The sequence below is a fragment of the Coenobita brevimanus genome, chromosome 26, assembly GCF_032717465.1.
Source record: "Coenobita brevimanus isolate Jiangsu-jjx chromosome 26, ASM3271746v2, whole genome shotgun sequence".
NCBI classification, from domain to species: Eukaryota; Metazoa; Arthropoda; class Malacostraca; order Decapoda; family Coenobitidae; genus Coenobita; species Coenobita brevimanus.
This window is the reverse complement of record NC_136979.1, coordinates 42,038,064-42,057,410: the sequence shown is the minus strand read 5'-3', so window position 1 is coordinate 42,057,410 and position 19,347 is coordinate 42,038,064. Positions and strand designations below refer to the sequence as shown.

Below are 19,347 nucleotides of genomic sequence, written 5' to 3'. Positions count from 1 at the left end.
CAGGGTGCTACTCATATATTCCCTGTGCTATGTGAAGGATACTAAGAGGAAGTGATGGTGGGGCCAGTGCCCTAAAATTACTGACCCCCAAAATGGTTACACAAGCCTTGCATCTGTACCCCAGCTAGCTGAAGACCCAGTAAAGTTAGGCATGTTCATGTGTCTGTATGGAATGGGAGGTGGGCATCACAAATAAATGAAAATGTAAAGGAAGACAAGTACTTAGGGTATTTCAGGAAGAAAGGGAAAAGATATAATATGATGACATCATGTAAGGCAAAGATGAGAAGAATGACAGGGAATATGTGACATGCATAAGGTAAGGTATAAGTACTCACAGATGGAGTAATGAGGATGCTGGTATGTTGATGAATGGATGGTATGAAATGGTGTGGATACAGAGCTGAGAATTTTGAAGGTATGAATGAAAAAAGTGTAGTAACAACATCCCATTTCACTAGTCATATCCCTGACATAATGTTTCTAATTGTCACCTGTTTTATATCTAGCACAGAGAAACAGAATGCCCAGATTGTGGCCAAATGAAACAACGTGTTCCTATCCCAATCTTTACCCCAGCCTATGCAATCATACAATCCATGTCAGAAGATGTCTGATTCTGACGTTAGGGTGATGAGGATGTCATAAAATATTTTAAATGTTCCAATGCTTGCACAATAGCCTTCAACAGACTGGCCTTAGAAAGCTGTCATCAGTGAGCATTCCAACAGTGTACTACATCACTATACCCTCCATACAATATTCTCTCTTACTGTTGTGGCTTCAACATTTGTAAGGTCTCCAAGCACCACTGCCATTGTAAATGACCAGGGTCTACTGTATTCATGAATTACATGACTTATACAACCTGTGCATAACACTGAAAGTAAGAAACTTTCAGCATACAGATATCTTTACATGCACAATAATAACAGTTGTGAAAATGGGCATGTATTGGGAAACACTGACGTATAAATCTAGAACTGATTTGAAGTAGCAGCCACATGCAAAACCAAAATTCATTTGGAAAGATTAATGGTGGGACATAAGGATGAGGACTGGGAGTGGATGGAGTTACACAGGTAAAACAGTCATGCAGTAACTCATTTAGTGACATGAAGTATTATGAGAGGTGTGTGGATAGTCTGTCTCAGGGCAGGCAAAAGACAGTCAAGGTCAAGTCATGCAAACAGCAAGGGATATAAACACCCAGCCTGAGAAAGACAGGTAGGAAGAGGACGGTGGGGCTCGGGACTTGAATGCAGAGGTGATGTTGGTTACCTGGAATACACAAATCCCTTGGGTCGCCCTCATACCCATCAGGGCACTGACAGATGGTGCGGTGGTTGATGACTCGGCAGCGAGCACCCAAACCACATGGGGGCGGCACAGTGGTGCAGGGGTCACGACACTCCCCGCCCACACATGCTTCACGCAGCTGGCATTCGATGTCCAAAGTACAGTACCCAGGGACTGGAGGGTTCTTAGAGTCAGGTAGTGACAAGCCAAGTCAAGTCAACAGTGAGTCTAAAGTTGCAAAGTTTAGACAAGCTACTAATGATCAGAAATGACAGTGACAGGAAGTAGTTATCTATAATGCACTGTTCTGTTAGGAGGAAATGTGAATGTGTACTTTTGGAATAACAACAGCAAGGGAAGAAAGTCTTACTTGGGTCACAAGATAATATCGGGTTCCCGATGAACCCAGTGGGGCAGTAACATACAGGCTTCTGAGCCTCAAGGTGACAAAGTGCTCCACGACCACAATCCTGGCATAGATCCACGCATGCTCCATCCCGGCATACGTGGCCCCCCAAGCACTGTTCATCACTGTCACAATCAACACGAACACAGCCCCCTTCAGGGTTACCACTGTAGCCTGGTGGACACAAGCATACAGGGCGGTGGTCTTCAACATGGCAGTGCAACCCAATAGGGCATGAGGTAGAACCACATGGGTCACTACAAACACGTTCAATACATGCCTTGTCTGGGGAGCAATCTGTGTTGAAACCACAAGTAGGCAGTAGTGAACAGCCTTGGAGGGGCACACCTGTGTACCCAGATGGGCACATACAAGTGGCGGCATGTGCCAGGGCATGGCAAGTAGCAGGAGGTGGGCATGGGTTGCTGCCAAGCCGACACGGGTTCACACACTGTCCACTGTAGCACTCTTCATTCAATGCACAGTCATCAGGGGTGAAGCAACCAACTGTCGGTCACCAACAGTTGCCAGTCAAGCAAAAGGCGGGTTAATATTTGCAATAGAACTTTTCAATGTACCAGTACCCTAAACCTGCATCTCAACAACATTAATAATGCTGGCTCATTATTCAATTCAAACTTATACTTTGTTAATATCATTAGCTGCATACGCCTTATGAGAATGGTTAATGATCCTGAAATTTGTATATCAGTAAATCTTTGTTAATTATTCATACAGATTCATCAGAAGAAAAGGAGATAGGGTTAACAAATGATAAATATCATTAATGAAACTGTTCCAAGCTTAGTCATTAAAGACAGCTACTGTAAGTTAGTCTGTAACCCTTGTCTCTAGTAGGTTGTGGTAAAAACATTGATTATTAAAGCAAAATTGAAGAGGGAGGAGGATGACAAAACATCAGGAAACATAATGGTGATGACTATAATGCTATATACTGATTGTGTTTAGTCAAGTGTAGAAGTGTGCATTTGAAGCATTATTGTTATACCTGTAATACTATTAGAGTACAAACAATGTGAGTGATACTGAGACAACTCTGGTGATGCTGTAACAGAATGAAGTAACATGATAATGTACTAAAGATCAGGGGATAAGTTCATTAAATAATGACAACAAGAGTATTAAGCATCAGTGGGAGTAACTTGATATGACTCCGACCAAAAGTAAGGACAGCAGTGAGCTATGAAAATCTGCATCTTATGACATGATGCAGAAAGCAGTGCTCTACATGACAAGGGATGCGTTTGAAAAAAAAAAGAAAAAAAAAAGAGGCTCTTCATCACACAGTAAAGGTGGTTGAAAGGTCGTGGATGGATAAAGGATTTTAATGAGGGTTGTGATGGGCTGTAATGAGGGTGATGATAGTGTGGAGACAGCATGAACAATAACTTACCAGGGAAGCATCCCTTGAGAGGATCACCTTGGAAACCATTGCGGCATCTGCACTGAGCATTGTGGTCACTGTTGATACATTCGGCATTATTGCCACATGGATCATCCTCACATGGGTAACGACACTCCTTGTTAATACAAGCTTGTGTGGCAGGGCAGTCATCATCATCACGGCAACCCACAGCTGAGAGGGGCCAGGTTAGTAGACACCAATTCTCCAAACCTTATTAATTAGATTACTGTATTAGCTCAATTAGTAAATATGACGTATAATCAAGGTGGAGGAGTGTGGAGAGAGCCAGAGTGGCAAAAGTGCAATAAATACTGCATGACAGAGTGACAAGAGGCAGGAAATTGTCTTACAAGTGACAGTGCCGCAGAAAGTATATGGGTCACCGATGAGGTCAGGAAGGCAGGTACAGAGAGGGCGGTGACCTTGTGTGTGGCAACGTGCTCTGGCTGCACACGGGTTGGCCAGGTCACACGGGTTCTTGCATTCTCGGTCATAACACACCTTGTCATCGGGGCAGGCCAGGTCGGAGGTGCACCCCGGAGGCAGAAGTGGGGCTATGTCAGAAGAGGAATGGGCAAGTCAGTCAAAGTCAGAGAACAACTTACCTTCTGATGCTTTGTCATCGCATCAAGATGCTGTACAGATAAAGAAGAAACTCTCTTCGACAGCAAAGTCAGGACTCTAGAAGAATCAGCCCATCAATACGGTCCGGAACGTCAATGAGGATGAGCATATACTAACTCCAAGATGGTAATATTTCTCAACATACACATCACACACTCATATGGGTTAGACTAAACAGATGACAAAGCTACTGGCAGCTACAGTACATGTGAGAAAAAAAAAAAAAAAAAAAAAAAAAAAAAAAGGGGGGGGGTGCTAGTTACTGAAGAGATATAAAAAAGTTACAAAAGGAGCCATTACCTTGAAATCTTGCAGTGCAAAAGATTAAGGGATTAGTAAACAAGATGGAAACATAAGGCAGTATATACAGCAGGTAAGTTCCAAAGCATACAAAGTATGTGCTAGTTTATGTGGTGTGCTATATTCCTGATCTGATTTCCCTGTAACTATATTTCAGTTCATAAAAACAGTGAACTGAAGTAAATAAAAAAAGAATATACAATCACTGAGCAGAGAATTGTGAGGCACTTAACTCACACAACACACCTTACGGTTCACTGCATTTTCCTTCCCTGCTACGAAGAAATAAGCCAGTGGTAAAAAAGAATAGATGGTGCGGAAATCTTGTTGCAAAAACTACATGAACTGAAAAAGTACAGTGCATAAGAGGGTGGGCAAACGCAGACAGACAAAAACAAAGATAAACTGAAGAATCTCGGTGTGCAGAAGTAAATATGAAACAAAATTATAAAAAAGATGAAGCGCAACATAGCTGTGAGAGAAGAATGCATAAAATTTTCATGGCATTCATTCAAATATAAATTCCATGCTAAATTGGACGGAACACAGTTTGGAAATTAGGTAGAAAACAGATAATAATGGAGCGAGATCAAGTGAGAAAAAAAGTGACCTCCACACATGTATGTGATGCGATATTCTAAAATTTTCTCATGTATCAAACTTGTACTGTGTAGTGACTGGCGGCGAGGCCAGCCCTCAATACCTAATTGTGGGAGGCACTCGATGAGCGGGTTGCCTTCGTGGCCGGGTTTACAGGTACACACTGGTTGGTGACTGACGGTGGTGCACTGAGCGAGGCTGCCACACACCACCATAGCACACCCAGCCACACACACACCCCTACTACAAACCTCTGTCATCTTACAGTCTGAGTCAACATGACACACACTTAATGGTGGCCAGGTGGTAGTAACAAAGTCTTGAGACGGTGATGTTACTGAAGTTGAAAAAACAATTGTATCATTCTCACTAACAGTACTCGTAGAAAGACTTTCCACTGTAACACCTAAAGTAGTGGCATCAGTGATATCAGAGATAATAAGTAAGTCGGGTGGCACAGTGGTCTCACTGTCTGGTACCCCAGGTCTGCCAGTAGTACTGTAACCAGCTGGTAATGTACCCCTAGCATCTGCTAACTCAGGCTTCTGTGTGACAGTGTAGCCAGCTGGCAGTGTACCCTCAGTGTCTGGTACTGCTGATTTGCTAGTGGCACTGTAACCAGGAGAGAGTGTACTATAGGTGACTGATATCTCTGGTTTTCTGGAGGTGGCATAACCAGGTAGTAGTGTAGAATCAGTGGCTGTTAAGTCTGGTCTGATAATGGTAGTGTAACCAAGTGGTATTGCAGCTCCAGTGATTGATACCTCTGGTTTGCTAGCAGCAGTATAGCCAGGTTGCAGTGTAGTTTCAGCATCTGGTACCTCAGGTTTGCTAGTGGTATTGTAACCAGGTGGTAGTGTAGCTTCAGTGTCTGGTTCATCTGGTTTGCTAGTCACAGGGTAAACAGGTGCTAGTGAACTCTCAGTGTCTGGTACCCAAGGTACCCCAGGTCTATCAGTGATAGTCAGCTCAGGTTGTTGTGTAGTCTCGGGATATGTTAGGTCCAACTTAGCAGTGGTAGTATATCTTGTTGGTAGTGTAGTATCAGTGATTTCTGTTTGAGGTGATTCTGTCTTAGGATATTTAGGGAATATTATGGGTCTACTGGTGTGAGGTCCTGGTATAGGAATTGGATAATAGTTGGGTGAGGTGTCAGGTACCCCAGGTCTGGTTGTGGTAGTATAACCAGGTGGAAATGTACCCTCGAATTCTGGTGCCCCATGTCTGGCAGTGGTAGCAATACCAGGTGGTAATGTACGCTCAATATCTGGTACACTAGGTCTGGCAGTAGTAGTAGAGCCTAATGGTAGTATAACCTCGGTGTCTGGTACACCAGGTATGATAGTGGTAGCATACCCAGGTGGCAGTGTACCCACAGTGTCTAGCAACCCACTTGTTACAAAGGTGGTATACCCAGGTGGTAGTGTATCCACAGCATCTGGATCATGAGTTTTCCTAGTAGTAACATAACTAGGTGGTTGTGTACCCTCAGCATCTGGTACCTCAGGTCTAGCTGTGGTAGTATAACTAGGTGGTGCTGTACCCTCAGTGTCTGGAATCCCAGGTCTAGCTGTGGTAGTATAGCCAGGTAGTAGTGTACCATCTGTGTCTGGTACCTCTGGCTTGCTAGTAATTGTGTAAACAGGTGAGATTGTACTAACAGTGTCTAGTGACTCTGGTTTCCTAGTGATTTGGTAACTAGGTGGTACTATAGTTTCAGTGTCTGGTACATGAGGTTTACTAGAAGTAGTGTACCTAGGTGGTAGTGTACCATCAGTGTCTGGTACCCCTGGTTTGCTTGTTGTAGGGTAACCAGCTGGCAGCGTTGCTACAGTGTCTGGTACCCCAGGTCTGACTGTGGTAGTATAACCAATTGGTAGTGTACCATCAGTGACTGGTACCCCAGGTCCAGCAGTGATAGTATAACCAGGTGGTCGTGTACCCTCAGTGTCTGATATATGTGGTTTACTAGTGGTGGTGTAACTAGGTGGCTGTGTAGCTTCGGCATCTAGTACCTCTGGTTTGACAGTGGCAGTATACCCAGATGGTGCTGTACCCTCAGTGTCTTCCTTGCTAGTGGTAATATAATCAGTTGTCAGAATACCCCCAGTGTCTAGTACCTCTGGTCTGCCAGTGGTAAAGTAAAAAGGTGTTAGTGTAGCTCCAGTGTCTGGTACCTCTGGTTTGCTACTGGTAGTGTAACCAAGTGGTAGTGTACCCTCAGTGTCTGGTATCTTGGGTTTGATAGTGGTGTCATAACCAGGTTGCAGTGTACCCTTGGTGTCTGGTGCCTCTGGTTCGCTAGTGGTAGTGTAACCTGGAGATAGTGTAGCAACAGTGTCTGGTATGCCTGGTTTGCTAGTGGTAGTGGTACTAGGTGGTTGTGTAGCTTCAGTGTCTGGTACCTTTGGTTTACTACTTATAGTGTAATCAGGGGGGAGTGTAGCTTCAGTGTCCATTACCTCTGGTTTGCTAGTGGTAGAGTAACCAGGGTGTAGTGTAGCCTCAGTGTCTGGTACAACTGGTTTGCTTGCCGTAGTGTAACCAGGTGGTAGTGTAGCTTCAGTATCTGGTATCCCAGGACTGGGAGTGGTAGTATAACCAGGTGGTAGTGTACCCTCAGTGACTGATATGCCTGGTACGCTTGTGAGTGCATAATCAGGGGGTAGTGTACCCACAGTCTTTGGTACCACAGGTCTTGCAGTGGTAGCACAACCAGGTGGTAATGTAACCTCAGTGTCTGGTACCTCTGGCTTGCTCATGGTGGTGTAACCAGGTGGTAATGTAGCTTCAGTATCTGGTATCCCAGGTCCGGCAGTGGTAGTATAACCAGGTAGCAAGGTACCTGCAGTGTCTGGTATGCCAGGGCTGGCAATGGTAGTATATCCAGGTGGTAATGTAGCTTCAGTATCTGGTATCCCAGGTCTGGCAATGGTAGTATGACCAGGTGGTAATGTACCTGCAGTGTCTGGTATCACAGGGCTGGCAATGGTAGTATGACCAGGTGGCAGGGTACCCTCAGTGTCTGATACACGAGGTATACTAGTCGTAGAGTAACCAGGTGGTTGTGTAGCTTCTGTGTCTGGTACCTCCAGTTTGCTAGTGCCAGTATAACCAGGTGGTGGTGTACCCTCGGTGTCTGGTTTGCTAGTGGTAATGTAACCAGGTGTTAGTGTATCCTCAGTGTCTGGTACCTCTGGTTTGCTGGCTGTAGTGTAACCAGGTGGTGGTGTGGCTTCATCATCTGGTACCTCTGGTTTACTAGTGGTAGTGTAACTAGGTGGAAGTGTAGGTTCAATGTCTGGTACCTCTGGTTTGCTAGTTGTTGTATAACCAGGTGGTAGTGTGGCTTCATCATCTGGTACCTCTGGTTTACTAGTGGTAGTGTAACTAAGTGGTAGTGTAGGTTCAATGTCTGGTACCTCTGGTTTACTAGTCGCAGTATAACCAGGAGGTAGTGTGGCTTCGGCATCTGGTATCTCTGGTTTACTAGTGGTAGTGTAACCAGGTGGCAGTGTGGCTTCAGCATCTAGTACCTCTGATTTACTAGTGGTAGTGTAACCAAGTGGTAGTGTATGTTCAATGTCAGGTACCTCTGGTTTGCTAGTGGTAGTGTAACCAGATGGTAGTGTAGACTTAGTGTCTGGTATGCCTGGTTTGCTACTGGTAGTGTAAGCAGGTGGTAGTGTAGATTCAATGTCTGGTATGTCTGGTCTGATTGTGGTAATGTAACCAGATGGTAGTGTAGGTTCAGTGTCTGGTGTCGTTGGTTTGCCAGTAGTAGTGTAATCAGGTGTTAGTGTTGCCTCAGTGTCTGGTACATCTGGTTTGCTAGTGGTTGCGTAAGCAGGTGGTACTGTGGCTTCAGTGGCTGGTACTTCTAGTTTGCTAGTGGTAGTGTAAACAGATGGTAGTGTACCCTCGGTGTCTGGTACCCTTGGAACCACAGTTCTACCAGTGGTAGTCAGCTCAGGTCGTTTTATAGTCACAGGATATGTTAAGTCAGTCTCAGCAGCAGTAGTGTATCTTGTTGGTAATGCAGTATCAGTGATTTCTATTAAAGGAGATTCTGTCTTAGGATATTCAGGGAATATTATGGGCCTACTGGTGTGATGAACCAATGTAGTGACTGCCTTGTGAATAGTTGAGGTGTCTGGTATGCCAGGTTGGGCAGTGGTCATATAACGATGTGGTGGTGTACCCACAGTCTTTGGTACCGCAGGTCTTGCAGTGGTAGGATAACCAGGTGGTAATGTAACCTCAGTGTCTGGTATCTCTGGTTTGCTAGTGGCGGTGTAACCAGGTGGTAATGTAGCTTCAGTATCTGGTATCCCAGGTCCGGCAGTGGTAGTATAACCAGGTAGCAAGGTACCTGCAGTGTCTAGTATGCCAGGGCTGGCAATGGTAGTATATCCAGGTGGTAATGTAGCTTCAGTATCTGGTATCCCAGGTCCGGCAGTGGTAGTATAACTGGGTGGTAATGTACCTGCAGTGTCTGGTATCCAAGGGCTGGCAATGGTAGTATAACCAGGTGGTAGGGTACCCTCAGTGTCTGATACACGAGTTATACTAGTCATAGTGTAACCAGGTGGTTGTGTAGCTTCTGCGTCTGGTACCTCCAGTCTGCTGGTGCTTGTATAACTAGGTGGTGGTGTACCCTCTGTGTCTGGTTTGCTAGTGGTAATGTAATCAGGTGCTGGTGTACCTTCAGTGTCTGGTACCTCTGGTTTAGTAGCTGTTGTGTAACCAGGTGGTAATGTGGTTTCCTCATCTGGTACCTCTGGTTTACTAGTGGTAATGTAACTAGGTCTTAGTGTAGGTTCAGTGCCTGGTACCTCTGGTTTGCTAGTGGTAGTGTAACCAGACGGTAGTGTAGATCCAGTGTCTGGTATGTCTGATTTGCTAGAAGTAGTGTAACCAGGCAGTTGTGTAGCTTCAGTGTCTGTTATGTCTGGTTTGCTAGTGGTAGTGTAACCAGAAGGTAGTGTAGGTTCAGTCTCTGGTGCCGCTGGTTTCCTTGTGATAGTGTAACCAGATGTTAGTGTAGCCTCAGTGTCTAGTACATCTGGTTTGCTAGTGGTTGTGTAAGGAGGTGGTAGTGTAGCTTCAGTGTCTGGTGCCACTGGTTTGCTTGTGGTAGTGTAACCAGATGTTAGTGTAGCCTCAGTGTCTGATACATCTGGTTTGCTAGTGGTTGTGTAAGCAGGTGGTAGTGCAGCCTCAGTGTCTGATACATCTGGTTTGCTAGTGGTTGTGTTAGCAGGTGGTAGTGTAGCTTCAGTGGTTGATGCATCTGGTTTGCTAGTGGTAGTGTAAACAGGTGGTAGTGTACCCCGAGTGTCTGGTACCCTTGGGACCATAGTTCGACCACTGGTAGACAGCTCAGGTTGTTGTGTAGCCTCAGGATATGTTAGGTTAGTCTCAGCAGCAGTAGTGTATCTTGTTGGTAATGCAGTATCAGTGATTTCTATTAGAGGAGAGTCTGTCTTAGGATATTCAGTGAATATTATGGGTCTACTGGTGTGAAATACCGATGCAGTGACTGCCTTGTGAATAGTTGAGGTGTCTGGTATGCCAGGATGGGCTGTGGTCATATAACGATGTGGTAGTGTTCCCACAGTCTCTTGTTCATGAGGTTTACTAGTAGTAGTGTACCTACCAGGTAATGCAGCTTCTATGTCTGGTACCTCAGACTTGCTAAAGGTAGTGAAACTACGTGGTGAGGTAGCTTCAGTGTCTGGTACTTCTGGTCTGCTAGTGGTAGTGAAACCAGGTGGTAGTGTTGTTTTAAAGTCTGATACTTCTGGTATGGTTGTGGTAGTATAGCCACGTGGTAATGTACCCACAGTATCTAGAATCTCTGGTTTCCTAACTGTAGTAAAACCAGGAGGTAGTGTACCCTCGGCATCTGGTAACTCTGGTTTACTTGTGGTAGTGTAATCAAGGAGTAGCATGGCTTCAGTGACTGGTACTTTTGGTTTGCTAGTGGTAGCATAACCAGGTGGTAATGTATCTTCAGTGTCTGGTTCCTCTGGTTTGATAGTGGTAGCATAACCAGGTAGCAGAGTACCATTAGTGTCCGGTAACTGTGGTTTGCTAGTAGTAGCATAACCAGGGGGTAGTGTAGCAATAATGTCTGGCACCTCTGGCTTGCTAGTAGCAGTGTAACCAGGTGGTAGTGTAGCTTCAGTGTCTGGTACCTTTGGTTTGCTTGGGGTTGTGTAACCAGGTGGTAATGTAGCTTCAGTGTCTAATACCTCTGGTTTCCTAGTGATAGCAAAGAGAGGTGGTAGTGCAGCTTCAGTGTGTGGTACATCTGGTTTAGTGGTGGTATTGTAACCAGGTGGTGGTGTACCCTCTGTTTCTGGTACTTTTGGTACCCCAGGACTACCAGTGGTAGTCAGCTCAGGTTGTTCTGTAACCTCAGGAAATGTTAGGATAGTTTTAACTGTAGTACTGTGTGTTGTTGGTAGTGTAGAATCAGTGATTTCTACTAGAGGAGATTCCGTCTTAGGATATTCAGGGAATTTTATGGGTCCACCAGTGTGAGGTCCTGTTGTGGTGACTGGTTGAGTGGGTGAGGTGTCTGGCACTCCAGGCCTGACAGTTGAGGTATAACCAGGTGATAGTGTACTCTCTGTGTCTGGTACTGCACTTGTTACAGAGGTGGTATAACCAGGTGATGTTGCATCCACAGTGTCTGGATCATGAGTTTGACTTGTAGTAGTAAAATCAGGCGGTAGTGTACCCTCAATGTCTGGTACTGCTGGTATGCTAGTGGTAGTGTAACCAGATGGTAGTATAGCTTCAGTATCTGGTACCTTTGGTTCACTAGTGGTAGTATAACTAGGTGGTAGTGTAGCTTCAGTGTCTGGTGCCTTTGGCTCTCTAGTGGTAGTATAACTAGGTGGTAGTATGGTTTCCGTGTCTAGCACATCTGGTTTGCTAGTGGTAGTGGAATCAGGTGGTTGTGTTCCCTCAGTGTCTGGTACCCTTGGTATGCCAGGTCTATCAGTGGTAGACAGCTCAGCTTGCTGTGTAACTTCAGGATGTGTAGTTTTAGCAGTACTAGTATATTTTGTTGGTAGTACAGTATCTGTTTTAGAATATTCAGGGATTATTATGGGCCTACTGGTGAAGGATTCTGGTATAGTGACTGGACGCTGAGTGGCTGATGTGTCTGGCACCCCAAAGCTGGCAGTGGTTGTATAACCAGATGGTACTGTATCCTCTGTGTATGGTACCCCAGGTATTGCCATGGTAATATAACCAAGTGGTGATGTACCCTCAGTGTCTGGTGTCCCCAGTCTGGCAGTGGAGGTATTGCCAGGTGGAAGTGTACCCTCAGTGTGTGGTACCTTTGATTTTATAGTAGCTATGTAAATAGGTGGTGTTGTACCCACAGTGTCTGGTACTCCAGGTCTGACAGTGACAGCATAACCTGGTGGCAGTGTACCAATGGTGTCTGCTACATCTGGTTTACTAGAAGCAGGGTAACCAGGTGGTTGTGTAATTTCAGTGTCTGGTACATGAGGTTTAGTAGTAGTAGTGTACCTAGGTGGTTGTGTACCATCCGTGACTGGTAACTCTGGTTTGCTTGTCGTAGTGTAACCGTGAGATGGTGAAGCTTCAGTGTCTAGTACCTCTGGCATGCTAGTGGCAGTTTTACCAAATGATAGTGTAGCTTCAGTGTCTGATATCCCAGGTCTGGCAGTGGTAGTATAACCAGTTGGTTGAATACTCTCAGTGACTGATATATTTGGTCTGCTTGTGAGTGTATAATCAGGGGGTAGTGTACCCACAGTCTTTGGTACCCCAGGTTTTGTAGTGGTAGGATAACTAGGTGGTAATGTAGCTTCAGTATCTGGTATCCAAGGTCTGGCAGTGGTAGTATAACCAGGAGGTAATGTACTTTCACCGTCTGGTATCACAGGGCTGGCAATGGTAGCATAACCAGGTGGTAGGGTACCCTCAGTGTCTGGTACTTCCAGTTTGCTAGTGCTAGTATAACCAGGTGGTGGTGTACCCTCGGTGTCTGGTTTGCTAGTGGTAATGTAACCAGGTGTTAGTGTATCCTCAGTGTCTGGTACCTCTGGTTTGCTGGCTGTAGTGTAACCAGGCGGTAGTGTGGCTTCATCATCTGGTACCTCTGGTTTACTAGTGGTAGTGTAACTAGGTGGTAGTGTAGGTTCACTGTCTAATACCTCTAGTTTGCTAGTTGCAGTATAACCAGGTGGCAGTGTGGCTTCAGCATCTAGTACCTCTGATTTACTAGTGGTAGTGTAACCAGGTGGTAGTGTATGTTCAATGTCAGGTACCTCTGGTTTGCTAGTTGTAGTGTAACCAGGAGGTAGTGTAGCCTTAGTGTATGGTATGTCTGGTTTGCTACTGGTAGTGTAACCATGTGGTAGTGTAGATTCAGTGTCTGGTATGTCTGGTCTGCTAGCGGTAATGTAACCAGATGGTAGTGTAGGTTCAGTGTCTGGTGCTGCTGGTTTGCTAATGGTTGTGTAAGCAGGTGTCAGTGTAGCCTCAGTGTCTGATGCATCTGGTTTGCTAGTGGTTGTGTAAGCAGGTGGTAGTGTAGCTTCAGTGTCTGATACATCTGGTTTGCTAGTGGTTGTGTAAGGAGGTGGTAGTGTGGCCTCAGTGTCTGATACATCTGGCTTGCTAGTGGTGTAAGTAGGTGGTAGTGAAGCCTCAGTGTCTAGTACATCTGGTCTGCTAATGGTTGTATAAGCAGGTGTTAGTGTAGCCTCAGTGTCTGACGCATCTGGTTTGCTAGTGGTTGTGTAAGGAAGTGGTAGAGTAGCCTCAGTGTCTGATAAATCTGGTTTGCTAGTGGTTGTGTAAGGAGGTGGTAGTGTAGCTTCAGTGTCTGGTGCCGCTGGTTTCCTTGCGGTAGTGTAACCAGATGTTAGTGTGGCCTCAGTGTCTGATACATCTGGTTTGCTAGTGGTTGTGTAAGCAGGTGGTAGTGCAGCCTCAGTGTCTGGTACATCTGGTTTGCTAGTGGTTGTGTATGCAGGTGGTAGTGTAGCTTCAGTGGCTGGTACATCTGGTTTGCTAGTGGTGGTGTAAACAGGTGGTAGTGTACCCTCAGTGTCTGGTACCTTTGGGACCACAATTCTACTGGAGGTAGTCAGCTCAGGTCGTTGTGTAGCCTCAGGATATGTTAGGTCAGTCTTTGCAGCAGTAGTGTACGCTGTTGGTAATGCAGTATCAGTGATTTCTATTAGAGGAGATTCTGTCTTAGGATATTTAGGGAATACTATGGGTCTACCAGTGTGAGGTACCGATGTAGTCACTGGTTGGTGGTGACTGGTTGAGGTGTCAGGTATACCAGTTTGGGCAGTGGTCATATAGCGATGTGGTAGTGTACTCACTACGTCTTGTTCGTGAGATTTGCTAGTAGTAGTGTAACCAGGAGGTAGTATAGTTTTTATGTCTGGTACCTCTGGTTTGCTAGAGGTTGTGAAACCAAGCGATAGTGTAGCTTCTGTGCCTGTTACCTCTGATTTGTTAGCAGTAGTGAAACCAGGTGGCAGTGTAGCTTCAGCATCTGGTATGTCTGGTTTGCTAGTGGTAGTGTAACCCGGTAGCAGTGTACCCTCAGTGTCTGGTACTCTTGGGACCCCAGGCCTACCAATGGTTGTCATATCAGGTTGTTGTGTTGCCTCAGGATAAGTTAGGTCAGTCTTAGCAGTAATAGGATATCTTCTTGGTAGTGTAGTATCAGTAATGTTTATCACAGGAGATTCTGTCTTTGGATATTCAGGGAATATTATGGGTCTATCTCTGTGAAGTCCCAATGTAGTAATTGGGTGCTGAGTGGTTGAGGTGTATGGTAACTTAGGTTTGGCTATGGTAGTATAACCAGGAAGTATTGTACCCTCAGTATCTGATACCACAGGTCTGGCGGTAGGAGCATAACCAGGTGGTAGGGTACCCGCAGTGTCTGGTACTCGAGGTCCGACAGTGAGAGTATAACCAGGTGACAGGGTATCTTTAGTGTCTAGTTCAAGAGGCTTAGTAGTGGTAGTATAACCTGGTGATTGTGTAGCTTCAGTGTCTGGTATCTCTGGTTTCCCTGTAGTAGTATAACCAGGTCGTGGTGTAGCTTCAGTGTCTGGTATTGCAGTTCCATCCATGATAATATAACCAGGTGGTAATGTGCCCTCAGTGTCAGGTATACCAGGTTTGTATGTTGTAGTATAACCAGGTTGTGGTGTACCTACAGTGCTTGGCACCCCAGGTTTGGCAGTGGTAGTATAACCTGATGCTAGTGTACCTACAGTGTCTGGTACCACAAGTCTGGAAGTGGAAGTGTAACTAGGTGTTGGTGTAATTTCAGTGTCTGCTACGTCTGGTTTGCTAGTGATAGTGTAACCAGTTGGAAATGTTGCTTCAGTGTCTGGTATGTCTGCCTTGCCACTTGTAGTGTAACCAGGTGGTAGTGTCCTCTCAGTATCTGGAACCTCTGGCTTCCTTGTGGTTATGTAACCAGGTGGTAGTGCAGCTTCAGTGTCTGGTAATGCTGATTTGCTAGTGGTAGGGTAACCAGGTGGTGGTGTAGTTTCAGTGTCTGGTACCTCTGGTTTGCTCATGGTAGTGTAACTAGGTGGTTGTGTAGCTCCAGTGTCTATTACCTTTGGCTTGCTCGTGGTAGTGTAACCAGGTGGTAGTGTCCCCTCAGTGTCTGGTAACAATGGTTTGCTACTGGTAGTGTAACCAGGTGGAGGTGTAGCTGCAGTGTCTTGTACGTCTGGTTTACTAGTAGTTGTGTAACTTGGTGGTTGTGTAGCTTCAGTGTATGGTATGTCTGGTTTGCCAGTGGTAATGTACCCAGGTGGTAGTATACCCTCGGTATCTGGTACCCTTGGTGCTCCAGGACTACTAGTGTTAGCCAGCTCAGGTTGTTGTGTAGCTTCAGGATATTTTAAGTCCATTTTGGCAGTAGTTGTATATCTTGGTATTGTTAAGTCAGTGATATGTATCACAGGAGACTCTGTCTCAGGATAATCAGGGAATATTATTGGTTTTCCATTGTAAGGTCCTGGTGTAGTGACTGGGTGCAGAGTGGCTGAGGTGTCTGGTACCCCAGGTATGGCAGTGGTAGTGTGACCAGTTGGTAGTGTATCCCTAGTGTCTGGTACCTCAGGTCTGGCAGCAGTAGTATAACCGAATGGTAGTGTACTCACTGTGTCTGGTACTTCAGGTTTGCTAGTGGTTGTATAATCAGGTGTTAATGTACCTACAGTGTCTAATACTTGAGGTTTAATAGTAGTAGAGTACCCAGGTGGTAATGTACCCTCAAAGTCTGGTTCCCCAGGTCTGGCCATGGTAGTATTACTAGGTGGTAATGTACCCTCAGTATCTGGTGCCCCATGTCTTGTAGTGGCAGTGTAACCAGGTGATAATGTTGTTGCAGTGTCTGGTACCTCTGGTTTGCTAGTGGTTGTGTAACCTGGCGGAAGTGTAAGTTCAGTGTCTGGTACCACTGCTTTGCTTGTGGTAATGGAACCAGGTGGTAGCAGAGGTTCAGTGTCCGGTACCACTGGTTTGTTGGTGGTAGTATAACCAGGTAGTAGTGTAGCTTTAGTGTCTGGAATGTCTGGTTTGCCAGTTGTGGTGTGTCCAGGTGGTGTGTCTGGCACCCTTGGTATCCCAGGTATTCCAGTGGCAGGCAGCTCAGGTTGTTGTGTAGCCTCATATGTTAGGTCAGTCTTAGCAGTAGTAATATATCTTGTTGGAAGTGTAATATCAGTGATGCCTATCACAGGAGATTCTGTCTTAGGATATTCATGGAATATTATGGGTGTACTAGTGTGAGGTCCCAGTATAGTGCCTGGCTGATAAGTAGTTGAGGAGTCTGGTACCCCAGGTCTGGCTGTGGTGGTATACCCAGGTGGTATTGTAACCTCACTTTCTGGTAACCTGGGTCTGGAAGTGGTAGCGTAACCAGTTGGTAGTGTAACCACACCGTCTGGTACTGCTGGTTTGCTAGTGGTAGTGTAATCAGAAGGTAGTGTATCTATGGTGTCAGGCACATGAGGTTTACTAGTAGTTGTTTCACTAGGTGGTAATGTACCTTCAGTGTCTGGTACCCTAGTACTGATTGTGGTTGCATAATCAGTTGGTAGCGTACCTTCAGCATCTGGTACCCCACGTGTGGTAGTGGTAGTATACGCAAGTTGTACTGTACCTTCCACGTCTGGTACTGTAGGTCTGGTAGTGACAGTATAACCAGGTGGTAGTGTATATTCAGTGTCTGAGACCACAGGTCTTTTGGTCGTTGTATAATAACTTGGTAATGTACTCTCAGGGTCTAGTACTAAAGGTCTGGCAGTTGTAAAAGTAGGTGGTTGTGTAACCTCTGTGATTGGTATGGTAGTATAACTAGGTGGTAATGTGCCTTCTGTATCAGGTGACCCAGTTTTTGCAGAGGTAATGTAATCTGGTGGTAATGTACCCTCACTTGTTGAGAGAAAAGGTTTATCCAAATCAGTTACTACTGAGTGAACACTTGGATCTGGCACTGTGGGCACACTGGCAGTTACAATTGGTGTTGTCACTTCTGTGTCATTTATTTGTACTGGCAGTGAGTCAGTTGTGTTTGGAGTTAGAGTCTGTTGGAAGAATATTCTAGTTGGGTCTGTCCGGACTACTGTGGCTGGAACCTTCTTTGGGCTCTCTGTTGTAAGATGAGGAATGTGTGTTGTCAGGGGAGGTGGAGTGGTGGGTAGCCTGGTGGTATGATCCTCAGCATCTGTTCCTAATCTTTGTGTAGTTGAGGCTGTATCTGATGTGGTGGTGCTGGTGATTAGTGCTGTAAGGAAAGTTTAATAACACCATGTATATCATTTATGCTTCTTTGTAATGTTTTTCTCTATTTGTCACTCTTATGTTTTGCATGAATCTGAAGGAAAATGAGGTTATGAGATTAAAGAAAGGCAAAAATCAACCTTTGATTTATCCAATGTTTTTCTTTTTATGTGAAATGACACTATGAAAAGTAAATCTCTCTTGTATCATTATGATTTTTTTTATTTTACTGGTTAAGATAAACTTCTCAAAAGGTGGGGAAAATTAATACACTGAGCTAACATCATCTGAATCAACAGTTCAAGGTGAATATCTTACTAGTCTCATTCTCTCAAAATTTAAATTTTAGAGCTGCTAATTACACTTCAAGTGATCTTTCCATTGCTTATTAATATTATTAATTCTTCTTTTACTGTAATTATTAATGCTGAATTGTCTTACCCAAAATAATTTTGGACAACTACAGTATTAGGCATAATGGTTATGTCTGAAGATTGATTTGGGTAGTGTCAAGAATTAAATGTTAAAAATCAAACCTTCAAAACTTAATAACTGGTGTGTCTTCCAGTCAGTATGAGTACAGTAGTTACTTGATACTGTGATAATTTAGCCTGTATATCTCAATCATCAACCAGTAGATTATTAGATACACCATCTTCCTTACATTTCTACTGTACTGTCATCCTTGTAATATTTACATTAGCTGTTTGATTTTGAATCTTTCTACTTAAACATGTGTTCTATTTTCCTAAATAGTTAAATCCTAAGCATTTAGGGATGTGTTTGCAATACCATACTTTAATCAAGCAAATGAATCCATGATTTTCTGAACACAATAATACCAAACAGAGAAAAATGTTTAACAAACGGGGCATAAACATTGCCAATTACTAGACAATTACAGTCTCTGAAAATAATCCATCACTAGCAATATCACACTGTCAATCATGCATTTTTTTTCTTCTCTGTAATCATTAACATATGTGTCCATTAAATCAAGGATGTATTGCTTTTCATTTAAATTTCCCTCATATTTTACATAAACCATGTAAAATTTTATACTGTACTGCACAGTACTTATCTTAGTTATACTATACTGCATAGTACAATACTGGTCTAAGTTACATAATCTATACAGTATAGTTTTAGCTTCAGTTATCCTATACTACAATGTATTTGCTTTATGTATCCTACAATGTAAAGTAATAGCCTTAAGTATCCTACACTGTATAGTGTTAGCCATAAATATCCTATACTGTATAGTATTTGCCTTAAGCATCCTATATATTACAGCATTAGCCTTAAGTATCTGACACTGCACAGTATTAGCCTTCTATGACATACTGCGAAATACTAGTCTCTCATACTACACTATCATCTGTGATACCTAAGCACTCTGAATTGCTCATGAAAGTATTCAGCATGTCTATGGCTGTGCATACGGTTTACTGTTTATAGATGATTGCTGGATCAGTGATTCATATATTATGTTTGGGAGGTGAAGTTAGTAACATGGGTTTAAGTAGTTATGGGAGATTATGTGCCAAGACAAAACAAAGATTCTTTAGGTCAGCCAGTTAAACAAATTATAAAGGTTTTAGCTAAGCATCAAAGCAAGGGATACAGAATTAGGAACAGTAAAGGTGAACTGAAACGAGAGAAAGTTCTTGAATTTCAGGGAAAGAAAAACACAAATATTATACTGTAAAATATTATAAAATTAGACAAAAGGATTGTTAAAGTAAAGAATGAAATAGGATGGGGTTAAAGATATCATGCTGCCAAACAATACTGGAAGCTTGGCTCATCCGCAACAGTGCACACATACATGGGTTTATCGCAACGCGCCTGACCAATCCCAAAGGGG

General features: G+C 44.2%; 1 protein-coding gene across 1 annotated transcript in view; it reads right to left on the bottom strand.

The window, feature by feature from the left end:
* Positions 1 to 19,347, bottom strand: part of dpy (fibrillin-like protein dumpy) — a 442,341-nt gene that overhangs the window by 163,649 nt on the left and 259,345 nt on the right. The window contains 4 exon segments of the mRNA XM_080267992.1: positions 1,282 to 1,473; positions 1,670 to 2,212; positions 3,120 to 3,302; positions 4,759 to 17,484. Coding sequence (XP_080124118.1) covers positions 1,282 to 1,473; positions 1,670 to 2,212; positions 3,120 to 3,302; positions 4,759 to 17,484 — 13,644 coding nt within the window.